The sequence below is a fragment of the Drosophila arizonae genome, chromosome X, assembly GCF_054131065.1.
Source record: "Drosophila arizonae isolate 15081-1271.41 chromosome X, UAZ_ARI_1.0, whole genome shotgun sequence".
In the NCBI taxonomy this organism is placed as follows: domain Eukaryota; kingdom Metazoa; phylum Arthropoda; class Insecta; order Diptera; family Drosophilidae; genus Drosophila; species Drosophila arizonae.
In genome coordinates this window covers 19,622,699-19,650,633 of record NC_142927.1, presented here as the reverse complement: position 1 = coordinate 19,650,633, position 27,935 = coordinate 19,622,699, and the positions used below count along the sequence as shown (strand labels likewise).

The window sequence follows — 27,935 nt, the reverse complement described above, 5'->3', positions numbered from 1 at the left end:
TGGCGCAAAATTTCGGTAAACTTGAAGTGAATTTCGAAGCTTTACAAGTTCAAATTTATTACGATTTGACACAAACGGTGAAAAACAAACACGCAAGCAAAGAAAAAAAAAAATTGAAATGAAATATTTTTAAAATAATTTTATTTGAATTTTACAATGAAAAAAAAAAAAAAAAAAAAAAATATGAATAAATAAATAAATAAATAATTAAATAAAAAAAATAATACAAAATTAATAAAATAATATTCTTCACTTTTTTTTTAATATGTGAAAAATCTACTTTTTCAATAAATTATATATGTAAATATTTGTAATTTTTTGAAGACTTGGAAAATTAAGATTTTAAAAATGATTAAAGTATTTAATATTGAGTCTAAAATATCACAAAATGAGAATAATTTATTTTATTTTTGTAGGTAAAAAAATATTAATATTTTATAAAGCTTTCAAAGTATGTAAAATTTAAATATTGTACATAAAATGTAGTAAATATTCATAAACTGTTCTGTTTTGGCCAAGTTAGGGTTTAGAGCTTTCACTGGCTCTAAAATTGTTGTTGACAATGTTGCCAACATGCATTGAGCTAAATCCGCTTAGGCAGGAATTATTCGCTGGCTTTTCGTTATGCATTAGAGCATTGATTTTTTATTTTTGTATATATGTATTTATTCAATACGATATTTACAATTTGGTGTCTTGTCAATTTTCAGGCAATCTTATTAAAGCCGACATAAATTAAATTATTTTCACAGCCTTGGAAGACAAACAGAAAGAACACAGTTTAGGGAAAGAAATGTTTACAGATAAATGATAGTAGGAAATTTGATAGATTTTAAGTTGAATTCCGCTTCAGTAGGTCTTAAGGGTGTTGACATCTGAGTCTTTTCCCTAGACGCGTAGCTAGGCTGTTTGGGTGGGCAACGTTTCGTTGGCTGAACAGCTTTGAGGTAATTATTTAAAGTTTTCGCATAGCATAATTAAAGACTTGTTTACTAAAAGATTCCCCTTGTTCACTAAAGAACACAAGTGCAAATTTCAAGGTGTTCCAGACGCTGTTCGCTGTCAGCCTGTCATGTGTCGCTGGCAATGATTATGTAATTTGCACATAATGCAAACGCAGCGTCTGCTTTAAAATGAATATATGAGGGAAATTAAAAACCCTGTCACCTACTGTGGGTGCCTTTTCTTTTCTTTTGTTATTTCATTATAGACAGTGTAGCTGTAGCTGTTGCTGTTGCTGCTGCTGCTGTTGCCATCGTTGCCATCGTTAATTTGGCGACGCATTTCGCACTCAGCTTCAGACTTGAAATGGGCGCACTTCATTTTTAATGGCAATTTATTAGGCAACATCTTCACTTTTGCCTTTGCCTGGCAATTAATTCGGCGCATTTATTATGTCGCGTCTCTTTTTAATCTGACAAATTGGTGACTTATATACCCGGCTTTAATACATGAGCGCAGCAGATAAAATTTAAATGAGATTGTAGAACACAATCCTCCTGCTGCGTCCTTGTTTCGCTTAACTCATTTTAAAAAAAAAGAAGCAAAATATGAAAAAAATTAAACAGCAAAAGAGAAATACAAAATAAAATGCGCGCTTGGAGCTTTTGTTATTGTTGCTGCCTGACCCCAAAAATGCAAATGTGTTCGACATTCATCGTTTTACGGCCCAAAACACAAAAGCCTAAACAAACAAACAGCTCATACAAAAAGTATTCGCACCGTTTGCGTACATAAATGTCTGAGCCGCTAGCATCCTCAGCTCGCCTGCCCGCCCGCTGCAGTCCCACTAAGTTCAAGGATATCGAAGCGTCAGCGCATTGAAAACAAGCAGCGAGCGGCGCTGCGAGCTGGAAACCGAGTCAAGGTAACTTAGCACCCAGGTCAAAAGCCAAGCGCACAGTCACTAAACTCGGCTCTGAATCACTCACTCTGGCAGGCGCCCAGTCAGATTGTCACTCAGCAGCAGACAATGCAAGCTAAAGGGTATGACAGCCATCAAATACTCTTTAGTTCAGCTTCTAGAAAAGTTCAAAGTTTTCTTCTCTCCGCTTTTCCCTAGCAGTTGTGCTGTTTGACATTCGTGAAATGTCATGTCACAATTATGTACTTAAATAATGTAATCACGCTTTGCTGCCATTACAATGCCTTTCACTTAACATGGGCATGTACTGCTAATAAGAGCTAATAATTCTGCTTGATATATTATGCAGAATATTACTTAACATACTGCTGATTATACAGAATTTTACTTACGTAACATAAGTTGACTATCGTGTTTAGTATAGAATATTTATTGCTTAGCATATGTTGGCATATATTGTACAGAATGTTACTTACTTAGCATAGGTTCTCTATTAAGTATTCAACAGAATTTTACTTAACATATATTAACTATATATTCTATAGAGCTTCACTTGACATATGTCGACTCAAATACATTGTGCAGAATGTTACTTAGCATAGGTTCCCTAACAATTTAACTGCATTTTATTTAGCATATGTTAACTATTATATATGCTATTGAATTTTACTTAACATATGCTAACTATAATACATTGTGCAGAATGTTACTTACTTAGCATAGGTTCCCCAATAACTTAACTGCATTTTATTTAACATATGTTAATATATTCTTTTGAATTTTACTTAACACATTTTAACCATAATAAATTGTACATAATTTTACTTACTTAGCACTAACTAACTAATTAAATATTCAATGGAATTTTACTTAACACATGTTAATTATAATATATTCTATAGAATTTTACTTAAGCTAACTAGCTAACTAGATAACATATGAACTATAATACATTGTACAGAAACTTACTTAAAAAACATGATTTGACAATCATTTATTGTACAGAATGTCACTTAACATAAACAATCATTTATTGTGCAGAAGGTTACATAACATAAGCAATCATTTATTGTACATAATGCTACTTACTCAACATATGTTGCCCATTATCTAATATACAGAGTCTTAAAGGTCCGGAATGTAACTTATCTAACATATATTTTCTTTAGAATACTAGCTTGACTTAAACTATATCTAAACGTTTATGTTAACTGCCTACAAATTGTGTAAGTTTTGGAGTTTGTTGAAGCCTTATAACCTTTATTAGATTTCTTGAATGTGTTTCGCGGCTGGCTCGCTTAATAATTCAGTCGATTGCTGAGAGTTGAGAAGTCATTCTTACTTCTATATTCCTGCTGGGCGTAAACTTGATTCAATTGCATTGTTCAACCCAACTCGACTGGTTTCCCAGCTGGCTGCAAAGCTATCAGCTGTCATAGATTTCAGAAATCAAATTTCGAGCGTAGCATGGGGCGACCTATGCAAACGAATTGGCGAGCATGTGGGCCAACATTTGGCTTAGATTGGGATTCGTGCAGCGGCAAACATAATCAATGGGCTCGTCTCTGGCGACGGGTCGGCAGCAATTAGTGGCAACCACTGCCCCATGAGATTGCCAGGCATTTCAATTTCAATTTCAATTCCTGCGCAAATTCGCAATTAGTCAAGTCTTCTTTCGGGCCTCCGGCATTCGCAGACAGCCGACCCCATTTGGTGCCACTTGCGGCCAGTGCCGCAAATAATCATACGCAACGTTAAACATTTCCAATGCCTAAGCGAAGCCGCAGTCGTTACATTTGAGCTCTTAGTGCTTGGGGCTCTGGCGATTTGATTATGGCCATGTCTTTATCTTCGAGCAAATAGATATTAAACAACTGCACTTACACTAGAGACACCAGAGCAGCAGTCGCGCGACGAGTCCTGGCCACAGGCCATTGACCAAAATCAATGCAGAGTGTTTGGTATCATTTCTTCAAAAAGTGTTCGACAGTCAGCTTTCGACAATTTTGTATAAAATTCATGTCTCTTTGAATTTTTGTTGCTATTGACAATTGCTTGCGGCGTGGGCGGGAGTCAATGGGGGAGGCACTGGCGGGGGCAGGGGCAGGGGCTGCGTGTTAGTGATTTGTTGAAAATCGTAGCGCGCCCGCAAGTCAATGACCGAAGACGGGCGGCTCGGCCCAGTCGAGCCAAGTAGAAACTGAAGCTATAGAGAAAGCAAGCAAACGAGCGGCCCTCCCATGCGCCACTGCAGCAGTGGGCGTGCCGCAAGGCGTTGCAGCATTGGGCTCAACGGTCGCATAGACATAGAGCCATAGACATGCACAGGGACAGAGACATAGACACTGACACAGACACAGACACAGACACAGACACAGACACAGACATGGCCATAGATACACTTAGACGGAGGCGCAGGCCGATGCCAACGCCAGTGCTCTTTGACTGCATACTCGAGTTGAAACTTGTCAATTTGTAGAGGCGCCAGCCCACTGGGCAACCCGCTTCAGCTGGTGCCTTTGCGCTTTTATAGTTTTCTTGTTACTCAATAAAAAAGCAGCATTGCAAAAGCAGCAAAAGCAAAGCAGCAAAATCAAATTAAACGAAAAGCTGCCACAGTGCAGGCAACTAGCGAATGCTCTCACCAAAACTGGAATGCTTAGCTTATCTATTGTTACGATTGATACCATAAAGGGTTAGCTTCTCTTGTCAATAATCGATCATTATCATCGACCTTAAATATTTTCGACTAATCTTAGGAAAAGGCAAATGCTGTACTTATCTATTGCTCTTAAGTTACGATTATCTGGGAAACTATCGCCAGTATTGTTGTTGGCATTGAAAACTATCGAATATTTCTAAGCTAAGATTGATGCCCTGAAAAGCTGTCTGTGATCCAACGGTATCTCAAGAACTACCGATAATCGATAATCATTATCGATATTGGCATCACTATCGAAATAGTTTACACTTTTTTTCGAGCGTTGCGTCCCACACAACTTCGTATTTGCTCGGGTCCTCACTTTTAGATTCGGGCTACGAAAATATACGGAAGCGCGATCATTTCGTGCTCTATGGTTAGTGGCCATAGTTAATTCATAATCTGTTCATCGTAGACAAATTTGTATAGTAATATCGAATTTCATTTCATTGCAAACAGTTTATGAACAGGTATTGATACTCCATAATCACTATCGACACTATTATGACATTAGTCAGCTCGTAATCTACTTATTGTATGTAAACAACTTTGTATAGTAAAATCTAATTTCATTTATTTGAAAACAGTATATGAAGCACTATCGATAATCGTTAATCACTATCGACACTATCGAAATACTTTGTCCTCTAGTCAATTCATAATCTGTTTCTTTATTTTACACCATATTCTGTCACAAGAATCTACTTTCATTTAATTGAAAATGAGTGTGGACAAGCGAATTCGGATTATCCATGAAAGCATTTATAGACCTCGTGTGTGAGAGTAGAGGGAAAATCAATGCTTAAACTGCTGTGAATGTTGCGAAGCAGTTGATCAGCCATCGGCTTGCAAAATCAATTTCCGCTCAGGGTTTGGCGTTAAGCACAGGCAACAGCCAAGACATAAGAAAACCAACGGGAGCTGGATGAGGAACGGGAACGGGAACGGGAACTGGAAGAGGAACGGGACCGGGAATAAGAATGAGTTTAAGCACATAAAGGACATGGAAATGGGAAAAGTAATACGAATGGGAATGAGATTGGGAGTGCGAATAAGTATAAGTATAAGTCTCAGAATGAGGATGAGGATGAGCATGAGAATGAGAATGAATGGGAGCACCAATGTAATTACTTTGAGTGCCATAAATGCTCCACAGTTGGAGATAACAGAGGTAGTGAGAGGGGAGGGGAAGAAGGGGAGCTTGGACGAAAGGTTGGCAAAGTTAGGTTTGTCTGTCTACTTATACAGAAAAGTATGCAATTATAGCCACGCACCCTATTTGGGCGAAAGGCGGGGCCAAAGCAGCTGGATCGGGTGCACGGCGCAACTGTTGCGCTGACACCGACGACGACAATTGCGATGGCTGCTCTGTTGCTCAGTGTGTAAATTGGCTTGATTGGCACTATTAAAATAATTAGCTTGACTTCATACCGTTCCGCCCATACCTCCTCCATACCTCACGTGCCCTAACCAATTTGCATATACCCAGGCGGCGTGGCACACACCTAGCTTCCTTTTAGCATTTTGTTTCTCTGTTTTTTTCTCTTTTTCGCTTGTTTTTTTTTTTTTTTTTTTTTTTTTTTTTTTTTTTTGTTGCGGTTCGCATACGCTCAAATGAATTAATTGCGCAATTAGGGTAGAGCTTATCTATGAACAAGTGAACCGAACTATATCTGTAATTGGCTCCCTCGCCGGTCCACTTCCTCCCCCAGATCGGGCCAGCGACTGGCCATTATATCGAAGACTCTTCCACATATGCACACAGATAGTTCCATCCGCCGTCCAGTAAGAAATACGAGCTTACATACATTACTAAATATACCATATACTGTTAATTGCCACGCATGCAGCGAGTCGAGCGTGATTGTGGAGCACCGCGTGTTGAGCTTATTTAACGTACAATTTGCTAAGCGTTTTTCATGGAAATCTACTTAGGCGAGCTGCCGTCTATGAATTAAGATCGCATATTAGCAGCAAGCGACATAGCTTTTCGTTTACCAAACTGTGGCTGTCCAACTGTAGCAGCTGAGCCAATGACTTGCAAACTGTTCTAGTTATAAATTTAAATGAATTGCTCGAGCGTGACATGAAAATTCAAACACTTTAGCCAAGGTCAGAGTCGGACAAACTTTATTAGAAGCGGTGCACAGACGGACGGACGGATGGACAGACGGTCATCGTCTGGCATAACCTCCGCACTCTTACAGATTGAGCTAAACTATCGAGAGACGAGATGTCGATAAAGTTTGAGCAAACGTACTCACATGCAAGAAATAAACAAGTATTTAATAAAAGAACTTGTGACGAGATGGTTCCTATGGCATCGACGAGCAAGGGCAAAATAAAGTTTCCTCTGAAAGTCTACTACTTTGGATAGAAAGAGATAAAATTAGATAGAATGAGATGGCTTTAGATGGAAATGTGAAAATTGCATGGTAAAATATATATAAATATAGCTTCTGTGGGTTCTAAGAAACATTATAGGGTCAACTGAAGGAAAAGTTGATTATTGAGAAAGGCTTGGCAGCTTACACAACTCGATAACCAATCGCAGAACTCGAATTCCAAGAGAAATAACAGACTGTCACATCATCGGATACACTTGTTGTGCGTTGCATAAGCCATAAGTGGATGTGGGACGCAGCTGAATGGCAAACAGTCAAAGTCGATGCCAATTTTCAGGGATAATATGTTCAAAATTAAATGGTCATAAACTGCTCGAGAGCGAGAGAGACACGCACAGACGGCACAGAGCTACAGAGAGAGATGGATTGGGAGTGGCAACATCTGGAAATCTTGTGGCTTCAAGTTCAATCGAAAATCCCACAGAAGGCAGCGAATGTCATAAAAATTCCTGTGTGCGGTTGGAGCTGTTAACTGAAATTAAAGTCTCAAGCCCTTAAAAGTCAATTGGTAAAACATAAACAGGGGCACGTACACATACCTACACATGCATATCCATATAAAATGGATAGACAAAGTGCGCGCAAATATTTTTTATAGTCATAAGCCAGCGAAAGGCCAACGAGCAGTAAAAAGGTAAGAACGAAATGTTCGAATGAAGAAACCGAAGACTGAATACCTTAGCCAATTGCCAATTGGAGACGGCTCAATATTGATGCAAATTGGGAAGTTCCTTGAAGAGAAATTGGACTACAGTCGAGTCTCGAGATTTTCGTACCCCGCTAAATAAAAAAAATCATTCTCGATAATTCTCGATAATTTTAATTTATGTGTAAATCGAAAAACATCTGTTTCTCTTGCTTGTTTCTGTTACTGTATATGGTATATTGATGAAGAGTTTTGGCAAGCGACTATTACAGTTATCGATCTCGATAGCTAGATTCGATAATTTCTTAGAAATGATCGATATCGATAGTTAGTCTATGCCTAGAGTGTCATCAAATATATATAGCTGACCTATCTTACCCATATTTCTCTCCTTTTTTTCATAGTTACGTTCTTTTTAGTTCTCACAATTCGCTTGTGAGAAACGAATAATGAAAATTTCGCATTCAATATCGATTAATTATATAATTCGTCTCAATATGTCAATTTTAACACATTTTATCACATCACAATTTATTAGCCTCAACTTCGTTTGGCCCATTTCTGAGTATCGCTCTCGCCAACGCCCTTTGCCTCGGAGTCTGCGGCCTCTGTTGACTCATCGGTGCCTTGGTTGGATTGCGGGTTTTGTTCGGTTTTAAAGCGTGCAGTGCTCATCGATAGCGTCTCCAGCGAGACACCGATGCGATTCACAAACTCTAGCAAATCAGCCAGTTGTCGATGAATTGTTAACAGAGCGCTTAGTCGTCTTTCGTTTCGCAGAGTTTCTTGCTCAGCATCCATTGTGTTGAGCTATATTAATATTATTATATATTCTGAGACAGAAGAATGTCGCAGTGGTTGTATTTTGTTTTATAGTAGCTTTAGGTATTTTGTTTTTCTTTTTTGATTTGTTGGCTTCTTTCTCTTGTTTTGTTTTGCAAAAAATTTGTAGGGTCGAAAAGATTTCAATCTGGAATTTTTCTTTTAACAATTTGGAATTCTCTGAAATGATTTGAATACGGCCCTATTGAAACGTAATCTAAGCCGAAAAGCTGCTCTGATGTCAGCTCGAAATGCTTACATTAGTATAAAAGCCAACTAGTTTGATAGACCAGCCAAGGCTGAGTTAGTTTAATGGAGCTGTTATAGGGGCAGGTGCAGGAGCAGAAGCTAATATTAAATCTATCTTATTTATGTCTTTGTGATACTAGCTTAACTATAACAATAAATTTGATGGTATTTCCAGGCCGAGTCTTAGATGAATGAATCGAATACTTCATGCTTTATGGCATTGCTTGGATAAATTTCATGGCAATGTCAAAGGTGTCGCTGCTTGGCAAGGGCAGCGCTGTTAAGTATGCTACGCATTTATGTATGCGAGTGAGCCGGGGGTATTCACACATATATATATAGATGTGTGTGTGTGTGAGTGTAGCGAAAACAATAAACATAAAATGCACAAATACACGCACAAATCACATTAAGTGCGTGTGCTGCTGCTGCTGCTATGGACTAAGTGCTTGTTTGTGTCTGTGTTTCTCTTTGTCTCTATGTATATGTGCGCGTGTGTGTGTGTGTGTGTCTGTGTCTGTGTGCGGCTTATCAATTTCAATGTCTTTTGCGCTGTTTTCGAGTAGCTGTCGCCCGCCTCGCATCGCTGCTTTGTTTGACTTTGCTTCGCCTTCCCGGTTTGCCACTTGACTCGCTCATTTGCCTGCCATAATCAGTCAATGCAGGCGCGCTGGAGCGACCTATTATATGTGGGCGTGGCTGCTGCTGCCGTCGTAGGAGCCTTTGGTGGGGGCTTGCATCATTAAAGGAGCTGATAAAAACTTTTTGAAATTGCCTTTCGTCTCAATGGCTTTTACTGTGCGCCAATTTATGGCCAGCAAAACTTGAAGGCATTTGCTTTGGATGCGATTTTCATTCAAACAATTGTCAAACACACTGTCTGTCTGGGTGTGTGTGTGTGTGTGTAGGTGGGTGGGTGGGTGTTTGGATGGTCGTGTAGACAGAGCAGAAAATTACCTTGACAAAAAAGCGACAGAGCCTAATAGGCCTTGACGCGCATATTTCATGACAATTTTATGGCCGAATAATTTGGTTGCTCTGTTAATTTTATGGCTCAGCTGTTGTTTGGCGATGGGTTAAGCTGGCAAGTGGTGGGGGGTGGGGGTGGGGTTTGTGAGTGAGTGGCCCGGTGGATTGGGAGGCTGCTTTTGAAAATCATTTGTTTGCTAATTAAATATGTTGCCATCCATTCAATATGACAGCTCGCAACGCAGCAGCATTTGCGTGTTGCCGAACAATTAATTCGCTGTTCGCGTCTGTTGTTGCCTGTTGCTGGCGCATTTGTGTTTTATGTTGCATACTTTGCAGCACGGAGAGAGGGATGGACAGAGGGACGGTCGGAGGGACGGCTGGATGGAAGGAGAGTCGCACACGCCCATTAAGCCCGGCAATGTATGCAATTAATTGAGTTTCACGCAGCGGCTGGCAAACAGCAAAGCAAATTCGCCATTATCATTGAAATTGCACTTCATTCGAATATAGCATCATATTTTATGCATAGCCAGGTGTGCAAATATGCGAGGGTCATTCGATAAGCTGACTGCCGACAAGAGCGTGAAGTGTTATCGATCAGCGGAAATCTGAGTTTCTACTTGGGAATGGATAATGTAATGTTGAGTTTTATCAATTGGACAGCCTTCTAGGCTACTGGCATAATTCCTTTTTGTTTGATTAATTCATTAATTTGTTTATTAAAAAAAAAATTCTTATTGTTTTTAATTTAGCTTTTATATCTCTGCTTCTTCTTTTTTAATTTTTTTTTTTTCAATTTGATTTATTTATTTTTTTAAATTAGCGGAATTTATATTATTCTTCTAATGTCTTCGTAAATATTTTTTATTTTCAATTTAATTATTTTATCTCAGCATTTTCTTATGTATTTATTTTATTTTTTAAATTATATTTTTTTATTTTTTTTTTTAAATTAGTAGTATTTATATTTTTAAATTTCAATTTCAATTTATTTCACTCTTTGATATATACAGATTTTTGTGAATAGTATTTTACAATAATTTAAGAGTTTAGGCTAAGAAATTAGTAGTTTTATATTAATATTATATTATATTGTTATCTTCTTATATTATTAATACTTTAAAACATTTGTTTATTTATGTTTTTAATTTAAATCATGTTTCTATTTCTTCTTATTTGTTTTCTTTTAGGTTCGATTTATTATTTTTAAAATATTATATGTATAGTTTTTATATAAAACTATTCCTTTGACAACACCTGACATAATAGCTAATGTATATAATTATTATATACTTTTTTTTTACAATATAAAAAATCCATGTATTGTAAAGACATGACAGATTCGCCTCATTTAATGTATATGCACATATATTTAATATATACATATATTCTATACTAATTATAGCTCTGCTGTGATATGTGACTTTGTCGCGTCGAGGCGCAACGCCATCTTCTCTTTAAGCTGCTTATCTGATAGCTTGTGTCTATTGCCATGGTATCCCAGGCCGTGTAAATGAAGCATACTGTATTCCATATGTCTATAATCAACGGCCTAATCGTTTTTTATGGTCGTAAAATGAAAAAACGTTTACTTTCGTCGAGCGCAATCCTTTTTGTTCCTTCTTTATGTATGTTAGAATTGTTCAGCTTATGCTTGATTAATTATAATTACTATACTCATTATTATATAAACGGGATTCATTTTAATGGCCTAACTTCTTCGGCCACCCGCTCAGCTCTCATTTACACATGTTCAGGTTGCCTAGCCAAGGTCAAAACCCCCGCACGAATTCACAGAATTGAACACAATTTAATTAAAATGCAAATTGATATACAGGATTTTTGAAATCTAATCTAATAACAAAACACCCTTATACATATACTCGTATACTCTTACAGCCTATACATCTATGTTACGGTTTATGCATTATGCATTAAGCGAAACAAATTTAATTACTTCATTTATTTCAATTAAAGGCTTGATGCATTTAATTGGCAACGATTTAAAACGCGCTTATTATTTATTGTTTATAGAAATTTGTTTGTTTTATTGTTTATAGAAATCAGATAGTAACCTAATAGGTTGGCTAATTCGAGACGCTGTCTGGGGCAACGTCATGAAAGAGAAACAGAGAGCGGGAGACGAAGAGATAGAGAGTGAGAAAATTGTAATTGACTTGAAAGTGACAAAATTATGCAGAACTTTCTTTACCTTTGCTTTATTTGTTTGTTTGCTTAAGCCGTGGGACGTTCGTTCATTAATTTCCCATTATGTTGCTGAAAGATCTTGTTGCGACTTGATTAAGTGTGAGTAGACACTGTAAATCTGGCGAGTACAGCTGCTTAATTAGCAAAGTTTGGCAGCCAAATAAAATTGGTGTTAAACAATTAAATAGGCGATGAGCAAGCTAAACGAGCAAATAACCTGTGCGACCGCTGAGAGATTGAAAGAAGTTCAGATATCAGCTAGACTACGTATAGCCTTGAGACGTACAAGCTTGTTGTTGTTGTAGTCGCATAGAATGTTGCTGTTGCTGTTGCTGTTGCTGTTGTCGTTAGTAGCACCTTCGTCTAGTGTGCGATGTTCCGCATCAGTGAGTTGTTGTAGGAATCAGTATTAATTACTTGACTTCTTGTTGGCTTTGAAAGTCAGCCAAAAACAGCAGCAGTGCACCACACACAGATAAAGAGAGTGAGAGACAGGAGGAGAGGGAGACAGAGACTGTGGAGTGAGATGGCAAATTGTTTTGATGGCAACACTGCATAGTCCCCATCCAATCTAATGGCCAACTAAATGGCACACTGCATTGCCCTCTGTTGGCCCGGCCAAGTGGCTGTGATTGATGCACCACCGCAAATCTACGCGAATTGTGGACCACACACACAAAAAAAAAAAAAAAGGGAGAGATAATGAGTGAGAGAGAGTGCAAAAACCACGTCTGTTCGCATTATGAAGTGGCTTTGGCCAAAGCTGATTGTGTTCGTGCACGAACTTTCAGCTGGCTAATGGATTCCTCATTTTGGCCATTATTCAGGGAAGAAAGTCAAACGAATTTCTGACTTTAATTCTCGTTGGCATTTGCTGTTGCACTTTTTCAAGTTTCAAATTTAAATGCAAATTATCGTACTCTCTGAAAATATGAAACGAGTGTATTGGTTTTCTGCAATGCCGTCCTCCTGCTTGTCCGATTTATTCTCCTGTGTGACTTGCTGACATGAAAATATAGTTAGAAATATTTATCAATCGGAAAACAAATATATCGGGCCGTGAATGAGTATTCTGCAGTCGTTATCGCCCGATCATGTCATTTTGACATGCTTTTTTTTTCTTTTTTTTTAATCTCTTTCTTAATTATGAAATTAATTATCAAATTTCAGCATATTAATTAACGTCGAAGTGTAATTAAATGTAAATAGGCTTTCAATATGAAAATAAACAATGAGTGAATTGAGCGCAGTTTGCATTGTCATCCAATATTTCAGCTAGCGAGTCGATGACATTTGAATAGAGCTTGTATTCATTCATGAAGTGGCCAAGCTTTAAACTTTGCCAGAGAAAAAGAGAGATAGAGACAGAGAAAGAGCTATGAAAAGTATGAAACGTTCATAAGCTGCTTAGTATTTCTTTGGAAATTTCTTAGCAACACTTCAAGCTAAGTGGGTTTTACATTATTCAAATTTTTTGTTCTTGTTCCTTTAACTGTTCTCGAATTGGTTTTCCACTTGGAAATTATTTGGAATTTGAGCTAAAATTGCTTAAATGTTCTTAACTGAGCCTCTAACTTGAGCATCGAGTTTTGCTGTATGCTCTCTATCGACATACAAGAGAACGTCGGAGGCAGATAGACAGAGAATTAGAGATAGAGACAGAGAGTGGGAGCTCGCCAGTCAGTAAGCTTTGGCGAGTGTGGCAGATCGCATAAGTTGCGCAAATTGGTTAATAAAATTATAAATGTCTCAGCTGTGCGTCGCGTGTTGGGGGAACTTTTAGAGCAAACTATACAAATTGACAGCAATTGGGTTAATCTGTGTAGGTGTGTGTGTGTGTGTGCTGTGCTCAACAAGTGAGAAAAATTAGACGCAATTCAGCTCGTTTCGTGGCCCGTTGCAAATGCAGATGAGCAAACTGAAAGAGCTGAAGCGAAACTGGGACGATAGTTGCACACAGTGCGTTGCACGTTGCACGCTGCACGCTGCATGCTGCACGGTGCATTGTGCGGCTGCCGGCCTGCCCCTCGGGGAGTACCCTGTGCCCCTGTGCCCCTAATGCGCCCTGTCAGTGGGGCATAAATCATTGAAGGGTATAATAAACCCAACAGCGAGCCGGCACATAACGGGGCACACAGGGTGTGCTAAACGTGCTGGCCAAAAGAAATGCCTGTGGCCTGGACAAGCCCCGGCTGAGACATGGAAACAGAGTTGGCCCATCTCTGCTGGGGCACATATGCAATGTGTGCATGTGTGTGTGTGTGTGTGTGTGCCCCTAAACGTGGCACAGATAAGCTCCACCAGGCACCAAACAGAGGGCAAAAAACTACTAATGTTTGATGCCTGTTTGCTAGGCGCTGCAGCAAAAGGGGACGACGGGCATTCGGGCAGCGGCAGGGGGTGCGCGGGGGGCTAAGGGGGCTCTGCGGGCATGTTCAAATAAAATTAAGCGCACCAACAGTTGCCAGTGCATGGGTCATCAAACCGAGCGGCCGCTGCAGTCCCAGCGCTTCGTCCTGCACTTGGTATAGGGTGACCCAGCAAGAAGTTTGCAGCGAAAGAAATTGCATTTTATTACTTAGCTATTGTTCTACATATAGTATGATATATAATAGAGTTTATATACGAAAAGAAATTTTTGAATGTAATTTAAAAATACTTTGAAATTATTTTGATTATTTTTTATTTTTTTTATTCACACTATAATTTTTACTGTAAACAGCTTGATTCAAAGAGAGAACTTTGAAGCCACAGAGTGAAGAAAATCTGTAGATCTGCGAGCTATTGAAATGAAATGTTTTGTGCATCTATATGGCACGCTTTGGGCTTTAGGTGTGCTTGATGCACAGAGCCCTTTAGCTCTTAATTCACTTGAAAACAAATTTCAATGGTGAAAGTTCGAAGTTTTAATTTATATGAAATTCAACTTTTGTGTATTGTATTACTGTAGCTTATTTTGTCAATTTGTTGTTACTTAAACTTATTAGAATGCTCGACAGCTTAAATGGACATCTTAGCCATACAGGGTGTCGTTGAATGATAATGAATCGAGCTATCGGAGCCAGCTCATTTAAGTTAATGTCATTTGGCCATTACGTAAGGCTCATTAATATATTAACTAAATATAATTACGCGATTGTCAGGATGCAAATGGGAAATGACAATTGAATTGAATTGAATTGAAAATAATTGGCTTTCCCAGACCTGCGGCACCCGGTAAAGGGCCCAGACAGCAGCTTCGTTCCCGAACAAATATTTTTCGAAAGTGAAGAAAAATTAGGCACAATAAATTGAACGGAAGTTGCTGCTTAAAAAGGAAAAACAAAACGAAGAAGAAAAAAAAAAAGAACAGCGAACAAAAATAAGACAAAAGCCATTGAGGAAAAACAAGAGAAAAAGCTGGCGGAAAAAGCGGAAGCTTGCAAAATAGAAAAACACCGACAACTGGTAAATGTTGACGAGAAGGGAGGGAGAGAAAGAGAGAGAGTGAGAGATAGAGGGAGGCGAGTGGCTGTGGGGGTAAATGTTGTTGCTGGTGTTGTTTGCCTGCGGTTACTGCTGTGGCTATTTGGCCAATACACACACATACACACACACACACACATACGTGACAGCCGCTGCGTGTGCTGTGTTGAGTCAGTTGTTGTTATTGTCTAGCCATCTAGATTGAAATTCTTGCGTCGCTTTAGGCTTTTTTTTATGGCCCTCGAGCGGGTATTATAAATGTATCAGGCAACTTGTCACACATTGAAAGCAACGACTAATCTCTACCTCAATGACAATGCCAGTGCTTAAAGCGGTTTTGCGAATGAACACAATTTGTATTGTATGTATCTAGTCATAAAAATACTATATATGTATATATTAAATATGTACATCAGGCGATCGTTCTATGCTTAGCTGTTGTGACTACTAAAAGTAATTGGTCTCGCGAGGTTATTTCAATTCCAGATCCAGTTCCAGTAATTAGCCCCAGTTTCAGTTGTCAGCTGCAGTTCTAGTTCCAGTTGCTGGTTCGGATTCCAGTTGACATCTCTAGTTCCACTTCTCTAGTTCTAGTTCTAGTTCCAGATCCAGTTTCAGATTCAGCTATACTTGTCAGTTCCAGTTGCAGCGTCATTTCTAATTCCAGCTCTAGTTCCAGTTCAACTTCTAGTTCCAGTTTAATTTCTCATTGGCAGTTCTAACCTTACTTTCAGTTTTCATTATCAGCAACAGTTACATCGCTAGCTCTAATTATCCAGTTAAAATTCCAACTATAATTTCCAGGGCCCAGTATGCAGTTCCAGTGGCTAGTTCCGACTCTAATTGCCAGCTCAAATTAGTTCTAAATTTACACTCAATTCTTATTGTCAATTCTAGTTCCAGTTCGAGCCCCAGCTCCAGTTCCAGTCCTAATTGCCAATACCCACTGTTCAGATCCAATCGCCACTTTCAGTTCCAGTTCCAGCTTCAGTTCCAATAGCCAGTTAAATTGTCAATTCTAGCTCCAGTTCTCAGTTTCATTGGCTGTTCTATACATATGCCATATACCCCATTTTCTATAAATATTTTCAATCAGCTTGATTCCTACCATATCACATGCCGCTCTTATCCCTTATTAGCTAAAGTGACTTGCTTCGATCAGGGTATGTGAGCTTCGATACTTAATATTTACAACAGCTTTCGTATTGCATGTTCACGTCTCGTGTCTAGACACATGTATGTATGTATGTGTCTGCACATCCTTATACGCGGTCTCAGCACTTGTGCAGGTCTGCCAGCCGTTCAATAGAGACAGACAGTCAGGCAGTCAGATAGACTAGACAGAGTACACGGCCATGTGGCAGGTAGTAGCTGGTAGTAGCTCAGCTGACAGTCATGATTGTATAGCCTATATATACATACCTATGTATGTATGTATGTATCTTGCATATGTGCATATATTACATAGACAGACGTTCTGTGTTGCATAGAGATTTTCAATTTCCATATTATGTTGCATGCACTGCCGTTTGCAATGCTTTTGGCAATTTCCGTTGCAAATGCCAAACAAAGGAAAACTGAGCGTAACTCGCAACACCAACAACAACAACAACAACCTCAACAGTGGCCAAACAATGAGTCAAATGAATGAATAGAAATTTTATACACGTAATGCCATCGGTTGCATTCATGCCAGCCGACAAAATTGTCGCCAACACTCCAACAGAGATAGAGAGAGAGAAAGAGAAAGAGAGAAAGAGAGAGAGAGAAGATAAGGAGAAAAACCAACAAAAGCATTTAGGCTGGGCTTTCTCATATTTCTGCTTGAGACACATGAAGTCTCAAATTGCATAAATTAGATGAGTCCATGAGTGAACCAACAAAGGCTTTGTCAACATCATTTTATAGAGTGCTGTCAGCGTATGTTAAGCCTGTCGAATATCGTCGAATATGCGAATAGCTGCGAAATTTATTAAGCTCCATGAATAAGTAGAAACCATTTTCTTAGTCTCTAGAAAGAGAAACAAACAGAGACACGTGCAGAAAATGTCCCTGTTTCTTTCTCTATTTCTTCTTCTCTTATCTTTTTGCTCTGACGCTGCTTCTCGCTGTCACTTTTTACCTCTCTCTATCACTGTGTCCCCTGTCTTTCTCTCCCTCTCTTTCTCTCTCTCTCTCTCTCTCTCTCTCTCTCTCTCTCTTACGATATATGTATATATCTCTTTCTCTCTCTCTCTCATCTCTCTCTCTCTTTTCCTCTCATTATCAAGTAAAAGTCTATCATTTGGCGATTATATATTATAATATAAAATACCAAGCCCCAACAGGCTTTGATAGAAATGAATTGGACTATACCTCTCTAAAGACTCTAACTTTGGAATCTACAGATCTCATCAATTAGCTAAGCATAGAAGTCAAGTCACTTCATTTCCTATTTTACTACATTACATTACTTTACCTTTTTGCCCCCACGGATGATATTTAGGTCTATTATGAATACCTCTTAGTCCTAATTACTGAATATAAGCAAATATTTCTGATTCGTTTTCATTATTCGCCAGATATGTGAAGCTTTGGCTGCTTAGCTCTAAGTTGTAGCTATAATATGTACATATATCTAATATGTATTATTATCAAATGTTTCATTGCGAATTTATAACTGCAGAATACTAATTGAAATTACAATCCCGAAATCCGAACCAACTGGAAATTATTGTATCAGCAGTCTTTTGTTCCGTAGACAACGGAGCTCATTAAAGGATCTATTTATGGTTGAGTTCCAATCCGATTTAAAGCTTGCTAGCTCTTTGTCCATCCTTGTCTGCTCTTGTGTCATTCTCAATTTGAGAGACTTGACAAAAATTTCCCTTGTTCGACCCGAGCAAATCCTTTAAGCTGCATTCATTCGATTGTTTGGTCGGGTGTGTTGGCCCAGGTGTGATGCCATGGGCCTGCTCCATCTATCTCCTCTTCACACCCACTGACCAAATGCAAGTTTGCTTGCCGAGCTCTAGGCGGCAGGACGTAACTATTGTTCAATTACCTCATACGCCTCCTCCTCTCGGTGAGGCGGGAGGAGTGGATTTACCAGTCATGTAAACTATTCATAGATGCCATTTTCTCTCCGTCTCTCTCACTCTCTATTTTTTTCTGCTGCTGCTGCTGCTGCTGTGGCTGCATTCAATTTCAGGTGGTAAGCATGCCGCCCGCTGAGCATCATGTGGGCACGCCCCACAGCCAGGCGGCTGGCGACGAGGACTATCAAATGGCGGCCAGCGCAAGCCAGTGGAAGGATGTGCCGGACAAGTACTTTATGGTGATAGCGCACTTGCTGGCCGGCCACATCAACGACACGGAGGACATGGAGCGCGTCAATGGGCCGATACTGAAGGCGAGCATTAAGTCGGTCTATTGGCTCTTCCTCATCCAATACGCAACCCTGGCACTGCTGGGCGTCATTCTGAACATTGCCATCATTGTGTACATCATGTATAATCGGCTCTACAAGGATGTCACGCATGCGTTCATCATCAATTTGGCCTTCTGCCATTTCGTGCAGTGCGCTCTGGTCTTGCCCGTTTCGCTGATGGTGATGCTGCTCCAGAACTGGATATTTGGTCAATTCCTGTGCTTCTTCTTGCCCATGCTGCAGGTGAGTGGCCCATAACTTATTGCTCCAGCCGGGTAGCCGGACAGCTGGCCAGCTCGCTGGCTCCAGCAAATTTTAATTAAACTTACTCATGAGCATTGTTATCTATTGCGGCTCCCAAGTCCAACTCCCATTCCCTTTTGCGCTCTCATCCTCTGCCTTATTCTCGCGCGCTCTTCCTCTATCTCTCTCTCTCCGTGCTGTGCTGTAAAGCTGCCAGCGGGCCAGATGAGCCGATAAACCTCATGGCACTATGACAAGTTAATAAACTTAACGCAGTCTGCTTTATCGGTTCTGGCCTGGCCTCCGCACAATGGCCCACAGACAGACGAGAGTTGGACCGTGCCGCTGTGCCTCTGCCCGTGTCCGTCTCCGTCTCCGTCTCCGTGTAGCTGAAAACAAAGTAGAGCACAGATCGGACCGAGAGCAATAGATAAGGGCCAATAAGACACTAAAATATGAACCAAGTGCAAACAATGAATTCAAATGATTATTGGGATTTTCGCCATCTGCGCCGCTGCTACTAATTTCCTTTTCACTTTGCAACTAAAGTCTTAAGATAATTTCTTATGCTATTTAATCTCTACTTGAGTTTGGCTTTTGTTAGGCTGCATAATACTTGGCATTACATGTGAATGAGTAAATGTATATTAAATTATGGTAATTAGTAAATGCATAATTATATCTTAGTTTTCCATTAATCATGTCATTGACCAACACTGGCAATGAGGCAAGCTTGTCGATATACAGGCGACTTGGTTTTATTCTCATTAGCTCTCGTTATACTCGGAAGACCCTATAAGTTTGGCTGGGGGCCTTACGGACTGTATATATATATATAGTACATATACTGTATATATATATATAGTACATATCATATTTAGTTTAGCTGAACTCGTCGTCATTCGATTCACTGTGATAAATGTTATACATTTCAAACTCCTCCTCTTTCTCATATATATCATGCATTAAAAATTAAATAATTTTTTTTATTAGTAAAGCCCTTTAGACTAGCCGCAGAAAGGTTGAATGATTGGAGTAATAAATCTCCTCAGAGTTCGGGGTATTTGCTAGTCGGTTACTCCAGAGCATATAGCTCTTAATTGGTATTTATAAGTCAACCCCGACAATATCATGCGCTTGACAGCCGACCGAAAGTCACAATCGGGCAAATATTTAATTTAAAATGATTTTCTGCTTTGACTGGCGTCTGGAAGGACATTAAATTTGCTTTTGAAGTAACCACAAGTGCCTCAACGCTTGAGTAGTCATAACTCATGCGTTTGCCCACTCAAGTCAACAAATTCCCGGTACTAATTAGACGCACATCAAATTGCCATGAAGTTCGCATCAAAGAAACTGTAGCCCCTCAGCTGTTGCCTTGCATGGCAATTAAGTTCGTTTTAAGCAGCTAGTGAATGCGTTTATATCATCAGATTCAGCTAAAAATAGATATTCAATTCAATTGTATTCAATTTACACGCTCGCACGACTCACCTCTCACCTCCCACCTCCCACCACCCACTGGGGCGCGACAGTCAAAGGGCTGTCAGCTGAGCCTAATTGGCATGTTGTTCTCTGATAAGGGCGTATATGGAACTCAAAAGACCGTAACGTCACCTCTAGCCGCAGAGCTCCAGCCACCACACACTCGGCTCAACGCTGTGAGGGATTGGCAGCACCCACATAATAGCTTCAGCCGCATCTTATTGTCAAAGCCGCAATGATTGACACATCTCACGGCTGCAGGTACATCCATACAGCTGTAGGCGTGTGTATGTATGTGAGTGTGTGTGTGTTTGTGTGGAAATACTAAATAAAATTTACTCTCATTCAATTTGTTTTCTCACTTTTATCTAATGTCTTCAGCTCAGCGTGTGACGAAAATAAATGTTACAGAGCAAATAAGAAGTTTCGATAAATCGATTAATTTTCCTTTTCTTATATTATTATTTCGTTTTGTCAGCTTGTGTTATGTGAGTGAAATGCTCATAAAAATGTCTATAAAATGTTGGTTATTTTATTTTTAAATTTGTAAAAAGACAGTGTAATGCCAGAGTTCTGAAAAGCTCTTAACAATCGAGCTGTTAAGCTCATTAACAATCTGGGTTTAGTGGCAAAAATTTGGAATTAGATTATTTTTGTATTTGTAGACAGTCAATATTCTAGTCAAGCACTGTCTGTTAGCGTGCTGAAAAGCTCTTCACAATCGAGCTTTTAAGCTCATTAATAGTGGTTCAATGGATAAACACTCAAGAGTTGTTGGATCTAATTAATAATCAGAGTATTCTACTTTCTATAGTTGAGTTTATCACGTATTTATATGGAGAACTTTATGTCTATGTCAAATAGTAATGTGCTTTATTTCTGGAACGCAACATTTAAAGGCGAGTTGATTTTCTTGAGATTGAATTACAGACACCTAATGCAGCAGCAGCTGGGACAAAACTTGGACAAAATGTCAAGCAACGGAAATGATTCGATTTGATTGCTATCACAATGGGCGACAAATAGCGCACACAGACACACGCACACATGCACACAGATACACACGTGTAAACGGATATTTGTGGCATTTACACACATACACCGATAGAGAGAGAGAGCGAGAGAGTGAGAGATGTATATATATATTTGTACATTTGCAGCGCGCATTTGAGCCCATCGAAATTGATTAATGCCATCGGCGCCACAGACAATCCGCAAACATTGCAATTCACTTCGATGAGCCTTTAAATTTGCTTCTTTCAAGCCAAATCCAAGATGAATGTGCATTCCATTTGCGACAATTATTGTGTTTAATTTCAATGTTGCTTTTGCTGAGCTCGGCTAACAGAAGCTGACGGAGTGAATCGACATGGAATGCGAATTGAATGCGCTCAACTCTGAAATTCTTTTGTTCTGTTGTGCAAATTGAGTATGGGGCTATATACATATACATGTATAGTTTATAGGAAGTGTACTCACGTAAGATAAACAGAGAATATGCCGGAAGTCAAGCAGCAAAACCTTTCAGCTGCTATAATCAAATTCTATAGCAGGTCACAGTCTTATAGATCTTCGAGCCAATACCTCTGCAATAAACCTTTCAGCTATCTAATCAAAACGTATGGGGGGTTATAGTCTCATGGATCTGGGCCCTTATAATATGCCATTAGACCATTATAAATGACATAAAGTATGCATGCTTTATCAACATGTATAAATTTTCATTACCTATCGATGGCCATTAGGCTTCGACTTCTCTCTCTCTCTCTCTTTCTATCTCGCTCGGAAACCGACGGCCTCATACTCTACCGCAGGTCCAACAAGTTTCAGGCCGAACAGATTGTCGTGTCGCCAGTCGCAAATTGCATTTGTCTAGACTTGGCCGTCTACTAGGTCCGTTAACAAGATTGTTAAGCAAATGAAGTTAGTGTAAAATATTTGGACTGCAAGTGTAATAATTCTGCTTTGGGCCAACCGATGCATGCTCTATTTGGCTTTGTGTGAATCTCTGGGCGCACTTAGCTGAATAGATTGACCATTGCCAAAATGCTAGACAATCTGTTAAATATATGATGTACACACACACACACGCGCGCACACACACACATATCTGTGCGTGTGTGAGTTTGAGGTGTTGTCACAAAATCCAATCTGAACTCAAGCAAATAAATAAACAAAGCAAAGGCCCAGCCGAAATGGATAGGCGGGCAAATCTTTGGGATTTCGCATTGAAGCATAACAAGATGGGCAAATGTCTGCAGGTTGCCAGGACATACACATACACAGCTGAATAGATATGTGTGAGTGCTCAACGGAGCGAGCCCAACATGCCTCGCTGCTGCAACAACAATCGGAGGCAAACAAATTTGTTTCAATCACCGCACATGGCCGAAAAATGGTTGCCCCAGCTCAAACAAGAGAAAGAATGGCTGAGGGGCAACAGCTCGCCCCATCCATATTCATCTACCAATAAACGTATATATGTACATATATAAATTTGCAACTGTATGTGTGTTTGTGCTTTCTTGAATTTGCAGGACATACCGATACATGTGGCGATGATATCGCACATTCTGATTGCCTGGGATCGCATGCGCTGGCTGAATGATCCACTCAAGGGGCGCATACCTGGCTTCGTCTGCTGCTGTGCCACCTGGCTAACTGGTATGGTGATTGCCCTGCCCTATCCCATTTATACGATGTACGTGGAGCTTGGGGTGAGTACTAAATAAAGCCTGAATGGGCTTAACATTGTGCTTTATTAAAAATTACGCGCTGTCACATGTGTGTGTTTGACTGGATGTGTGTGTGTGTGGGTGGGTATCACTGTGTGTGTGTGTGTGTGTGCGTACCTGTACCTGCGCCCAGATCAAAGCGAATGCAACAGACCGTTAAAGCATTAAGCTACTTGGCGTGCCTCCCTCATAGACAATGAGTGCTCCATGCGCTGCGCTCTCAGTGCGGTTCAAGGAATCCGGCGTTAGCATTTTGAGAGGCAAATTTGAATCTCATTCAGTTGGCCTAGCTGCGCAAAAACAATCCAATTTTAACTGGAATTGGCAACCTTTATTATGCAATCCAATCAAATGTAAACAGCTAACTCTTTTATTGTATTTATTCTATTTTGTTGTTGTTAATCATTGTGCCATAATAATCAAATAGAGCCTCTTCGATCTATGCTCTCGAGTGAAGAATGCCACAGATGATGCAATGGAGCAAGCTCAGGTTGGGAGTAGTTTGTAGTTCCAATTTCTCCAATCGCCTGGCAAAAATAAGCAGGTTATCTCATTAGGTTCGGTTTGCCCAATGGTGTGTGTGTGTGTGTGCGTGTGTGTGCTTGGGTGGGTGTTGTTATACAACGAGCTGTCGTTCCGTTTGCATTCACATTGCCATTGTCTGGTAAAACCCCAACGGTCTGATTAGCAACTAGAAACTGGCAAATGGCAACTGCAACGGTTCATGGCAAGGCGCCCAAACAATGTGGGGCTTACGGGCTGAAACTGTGGCTCTGGCTCTGGCTCTGGTCTGGCTCTGGCTCTGTGGTTGTTGCTCTGGCTCTGTTTCTGTCTCTGTCTCTGTCTCTGGTTATGGCCATGGCTGTGCTGTCTGCATGGCAGCACGCTTGATGGTGTGTGGGCCAATTTGAAACTCGTTAACATGGCTTGTCAACTGCGCTTCTATTTCGCTGCCAAAATATTTGCAACATGGGGCTTTAAAGTGCGCCCACGACAACGACAACGACAACAACACACATAAATATTTATGGGCCATAAAGTGTTGCAACTTTTTGATATACTCAACGTGTTCATGTTTTCCTCCTTACCGTCTTCCTATTTCCATCTCTATCTCTCTCACTACCTCGCTCTTACTGGGCGTGTGCTTGCGCTTATATGTATGTATGTATTTAGACCTTCGTTTTAGTTGCTTGGCATCAATAACTATCAAATTCAGCGTAGCTAACTGCATTTAAGTATACCCTGTAGGCAAGCGACTAGTGGTAGCATCGACTAGAGAGTAAAGGTGACAATTTTAACAGTTGTTATATATTATATTAATTTTTTTTTTTTAATTTTTTAAATAACAACATTGCTGATTCCAGGATATTTTCTGGTTTTAGCTACCTTTTATACCTCAAACAAATTAAAAATTGGAAGTCAGGGTATCATGGTTCCATGAAAATGTCAGTAGGACCCCCTAAAGTGTATGTATATGTATATGTGCGCATACACAAAGTATATGTGTGTATGTTCCTCATTAAGACGACGAGCTGACTTGATTGATCGTTCGTCTGTCCGCCCACCCATCTGAGCCGCAGCAATCTCTTAAACTACAAAACCTAGGGTTTGCAGATTTTAAATGCATACACGTGTATGACGGTTTCATCATATGCTGTTCTCGAAATTCACTGGAAAGAGCAAACCCATTCACTCACTTTGGCTCTTTTCCTCTTTGTTTTCTGTTGAGCGACTCGAGTGGAACTATTCGTTTGACGAGCATCGTGTGCGGAGAGAGATATGATTGACGTTCGCACAATGAGACTCAGCAAATAACTCAAAGAGCCACTGCAAGCAATCCTCACATCTATTTGTCTATTTGCACGCACACACACGCACACAATTCACGGAATTGATATGTTTAACGAGCAAAACACTCGCATACATGTCAATGCATGCACTAAAGAATTTTTGCGTCATTTAACTGTTTCATTTCACAAGACAAACGATCATTAAAGAGCCGATGCTATCGACTGCGCCCTGAGTCTTTAAAGTACACTCATTTGCAGACAACAGTGTTTCTTTTGCGAACCATCGTGAAAATCAATAGTTTAACTTCATCTTAAGGCAAAGCTCCGATACAGCAAAATATGGCAACATTCAGTTTACTGTGTGGACTGCTGTAATGCATACATAGGCTTTGTATATTTAGGATTTTCGGTAGCTCCGTCCCATTCCAGGAAAAAGGGAAAGAGCTGCACTTCGGCACACATGTGTAAACATACATACACAGATACCACTATCATTGTCTGCATTGAAACAGTCCTTTTAAAAGGAAAGCTACTCTATAATTAAGTAGAGTCCATTAGAGAGATAATACACATTAGCTATGGACTCATTTAATAGAGTAAAATCATTAAAATTCCAACTCAGCGAGGAGTTCAGAGTAAATTCTCTTATTATTATACTATATATGTATATATATAAATATACTGTCTATTTTATTAATAATTGTCTACAGGGTATCTGCTAGTACATCTAGAGTTGCTTATTTTCAAATTTATATTGTTCTTGATTGTTATTATTATTGTGAGTTTTAGATATCAGTTATGCTAATATAAAAAAAAAAAATAATAATATTATAAAAACACAGATTTAGGGGGACGGGAAGAGTGGGAGGTAGAGCAAGTCTGGGTGGCTTAGTGGAAATGTTTAAAATATACATACATCTACATATGTATGTATATGTGCACATACAACTGCAGGCTACAAAACTTTGTAAAGCAGAAAAGTTTCGATTAGAATAATGGAAATGGATACATGTATATACATACACACTTACATACACATTTATACATATTATTGGTTTTCATAGAAGCGACCCAAAACATTCGGCTGTGTTAATATTGTAAATGAATTTATGCCTCTAAATAAGAGAGCCACAAGATTATCATTTATATTCATTCATTCGAGGCGAGCTAATGAAGTGGCGCTGGGCGAACCAATTGTGAATTGGGATTCCCAGTTGTCACTTGGCCAAGTGGCTAAAGTGGCAGCACTCTTGGGCCGAGCAGCAGGTGGGTCTATAGGGCCAAGAGCCCTTAGCTTAAGCTCAGCCATGGGATATGCCTAACGGCTATGTTCGGTGCATACGTACATATATCATTATTGGGTCGGTCGGCTGGTCGGCTGGTCGGCTTGGCTTGGCAATTATATGCGGTATTTATGATGTTGCCGGGGCTATAGACTCGCTCTGCGACGTTTCTGGCGACAATTTGTATAATTTATGTGGCAGTTCAGTGAATGTCTGTTGCCCATAAAAACTGACAGGACGATGGCAACAAGTGGCACAACAAACGACGCGACGACGATGATGATGACGATGATGTCGATTGCGAGCATAATAATCGGCTCAATGATTATTATTATTACTGAGCTGCTTTAATGCCCACAATAAGGCTGATGATAATTGCGTCGATTTATAATATTTACGCCTAAAAGTCGATTACCATAACGCGAAACTACCAATACATTGCAATGTGAAAGTGAGTGTGTGTATGTGTGTGTGTGCTCATATGTGGTAGTCAAACTCAATCAGTCGTCAATAATATCATTAATGTGTGTGAGTGCGCGTGTCTGCTTAATTTGATAGAGCTCAAACACACACAAGCAGACTATAAGGACACGCAGATAGCGTCTAGATTCGTTGGCTGCCTTAGTCCTTGCCGAAACTCTTGGCCGAGAGGGCTTATTATCTCATTTGGGTTTGCCTCATGTGCAATTTATGAATATTTTACGTATACGCTATGGCCATATTACTCCTGAGGAGGGTCGAAGTGACGTGCCATTTGGCTTTGTATTTCTATTTGGGTTCAACAAATTGCTTTGACATGCGCGCACACATACACACACACACACACATACATATAGATGGGGCACACAGACAATGTGAACTTTGATTCGTCATGTGGCAAGTGATTCAATGATGCTTCTGAAATCTTTTACATTCCTTTGTGTGCTTTCTGTGATGAACAATGATATTCAAAAATCATTTTGATGCGAGTATATATCTATATATATGTAAACATATGTTGGCATATATGGTATGCATTAGTGTCGCATTCCCAACAAAATACAATATTTTATAATTCAATCAGTTTGGCTGGTCCTTAAGGATCCACTTCAGAGATAATCAATCATAAGTAAACTACCTACAGACTTTTCAAACTCTTTGATTCATGAACAATGACAGATCCTCAGCTATACCTTCTCTCTCTCTCTGGCAGCATATGAATCGCTTATCGATTTTTTAGCTTGGGCTTAATTGCCGCGTCTTTGGCCATAAGTCAGTGAGAGGAAATGCGACTCAGTTGCGAGTCGAGCCGAAGCTGAGGTTGGGCAACTTGAAGCAACCAGAGATTTCCACGCTTGGCCAACTTTCGTTCAAGTTTGTCAAAAAAAAAAAAGTTTGACAAAACGAAAAGCAAAGAAGAAGCAGAGGCAGAGGAAACAAAAAAAAAAAAAAAAAAACACTCAAATTGAAAATGTTTTTATTGTTTTTTATTGGTCCCATTCCGAGCCGAGCGGCCCAGCGTCCCATGTTGTGCAATGAAAATGTCAACGCCACAACAAATTTGCCTAGTCGAATAAAGGCAGAGGCAGTGGCAGAGGAAGGGGTTGAGGCAATCCTTTTACCCACATCAAGCCCAATCTGTCATAAGGGCGTGTGAATCTCGCCTTGCCCATGCGCCA

The 27,935-nt window shown here is 39.7% G+C and overlaps 1 protein-coding gene across 5 annotated transcripts in view; it reads left to right on the top strand.

Annotated features, from left to right (window-relative positions):
- The window catches only part of LOC108620054 (uncharacterized), a 62,809-nt gene that overhangs the window by 14,797 nt on the left and 20,077 nt on the right, over positions 1 to 27,935 (top strand). For 4 of the 5 annotated variants that reach the window (XM_089473134.1, XM_089473131.1, XM_089473132.1 and 1 more), the window contains exons 2-3: positions 18,523 to 18,984; positions 23,007 to 23,186. In XM_089473134.1, coding sequence (XP_089329260.1) covers positions 18,532 to 18,984; positions 23,007 to 23,186 — 633 coding nt within the window. In that variant the 5' untranslated portion in view covers positions 18,523 to 18,531. Of the gene's footprint in view, positions 1 to 14,779; positions 15,315 to 18,522; positions 18,985 to 23,006; positions 23,187 to 27,935 lie in introns of those variants that run through there. The other variant, XM_089473133.1, reaches the window with a different exon arrangement.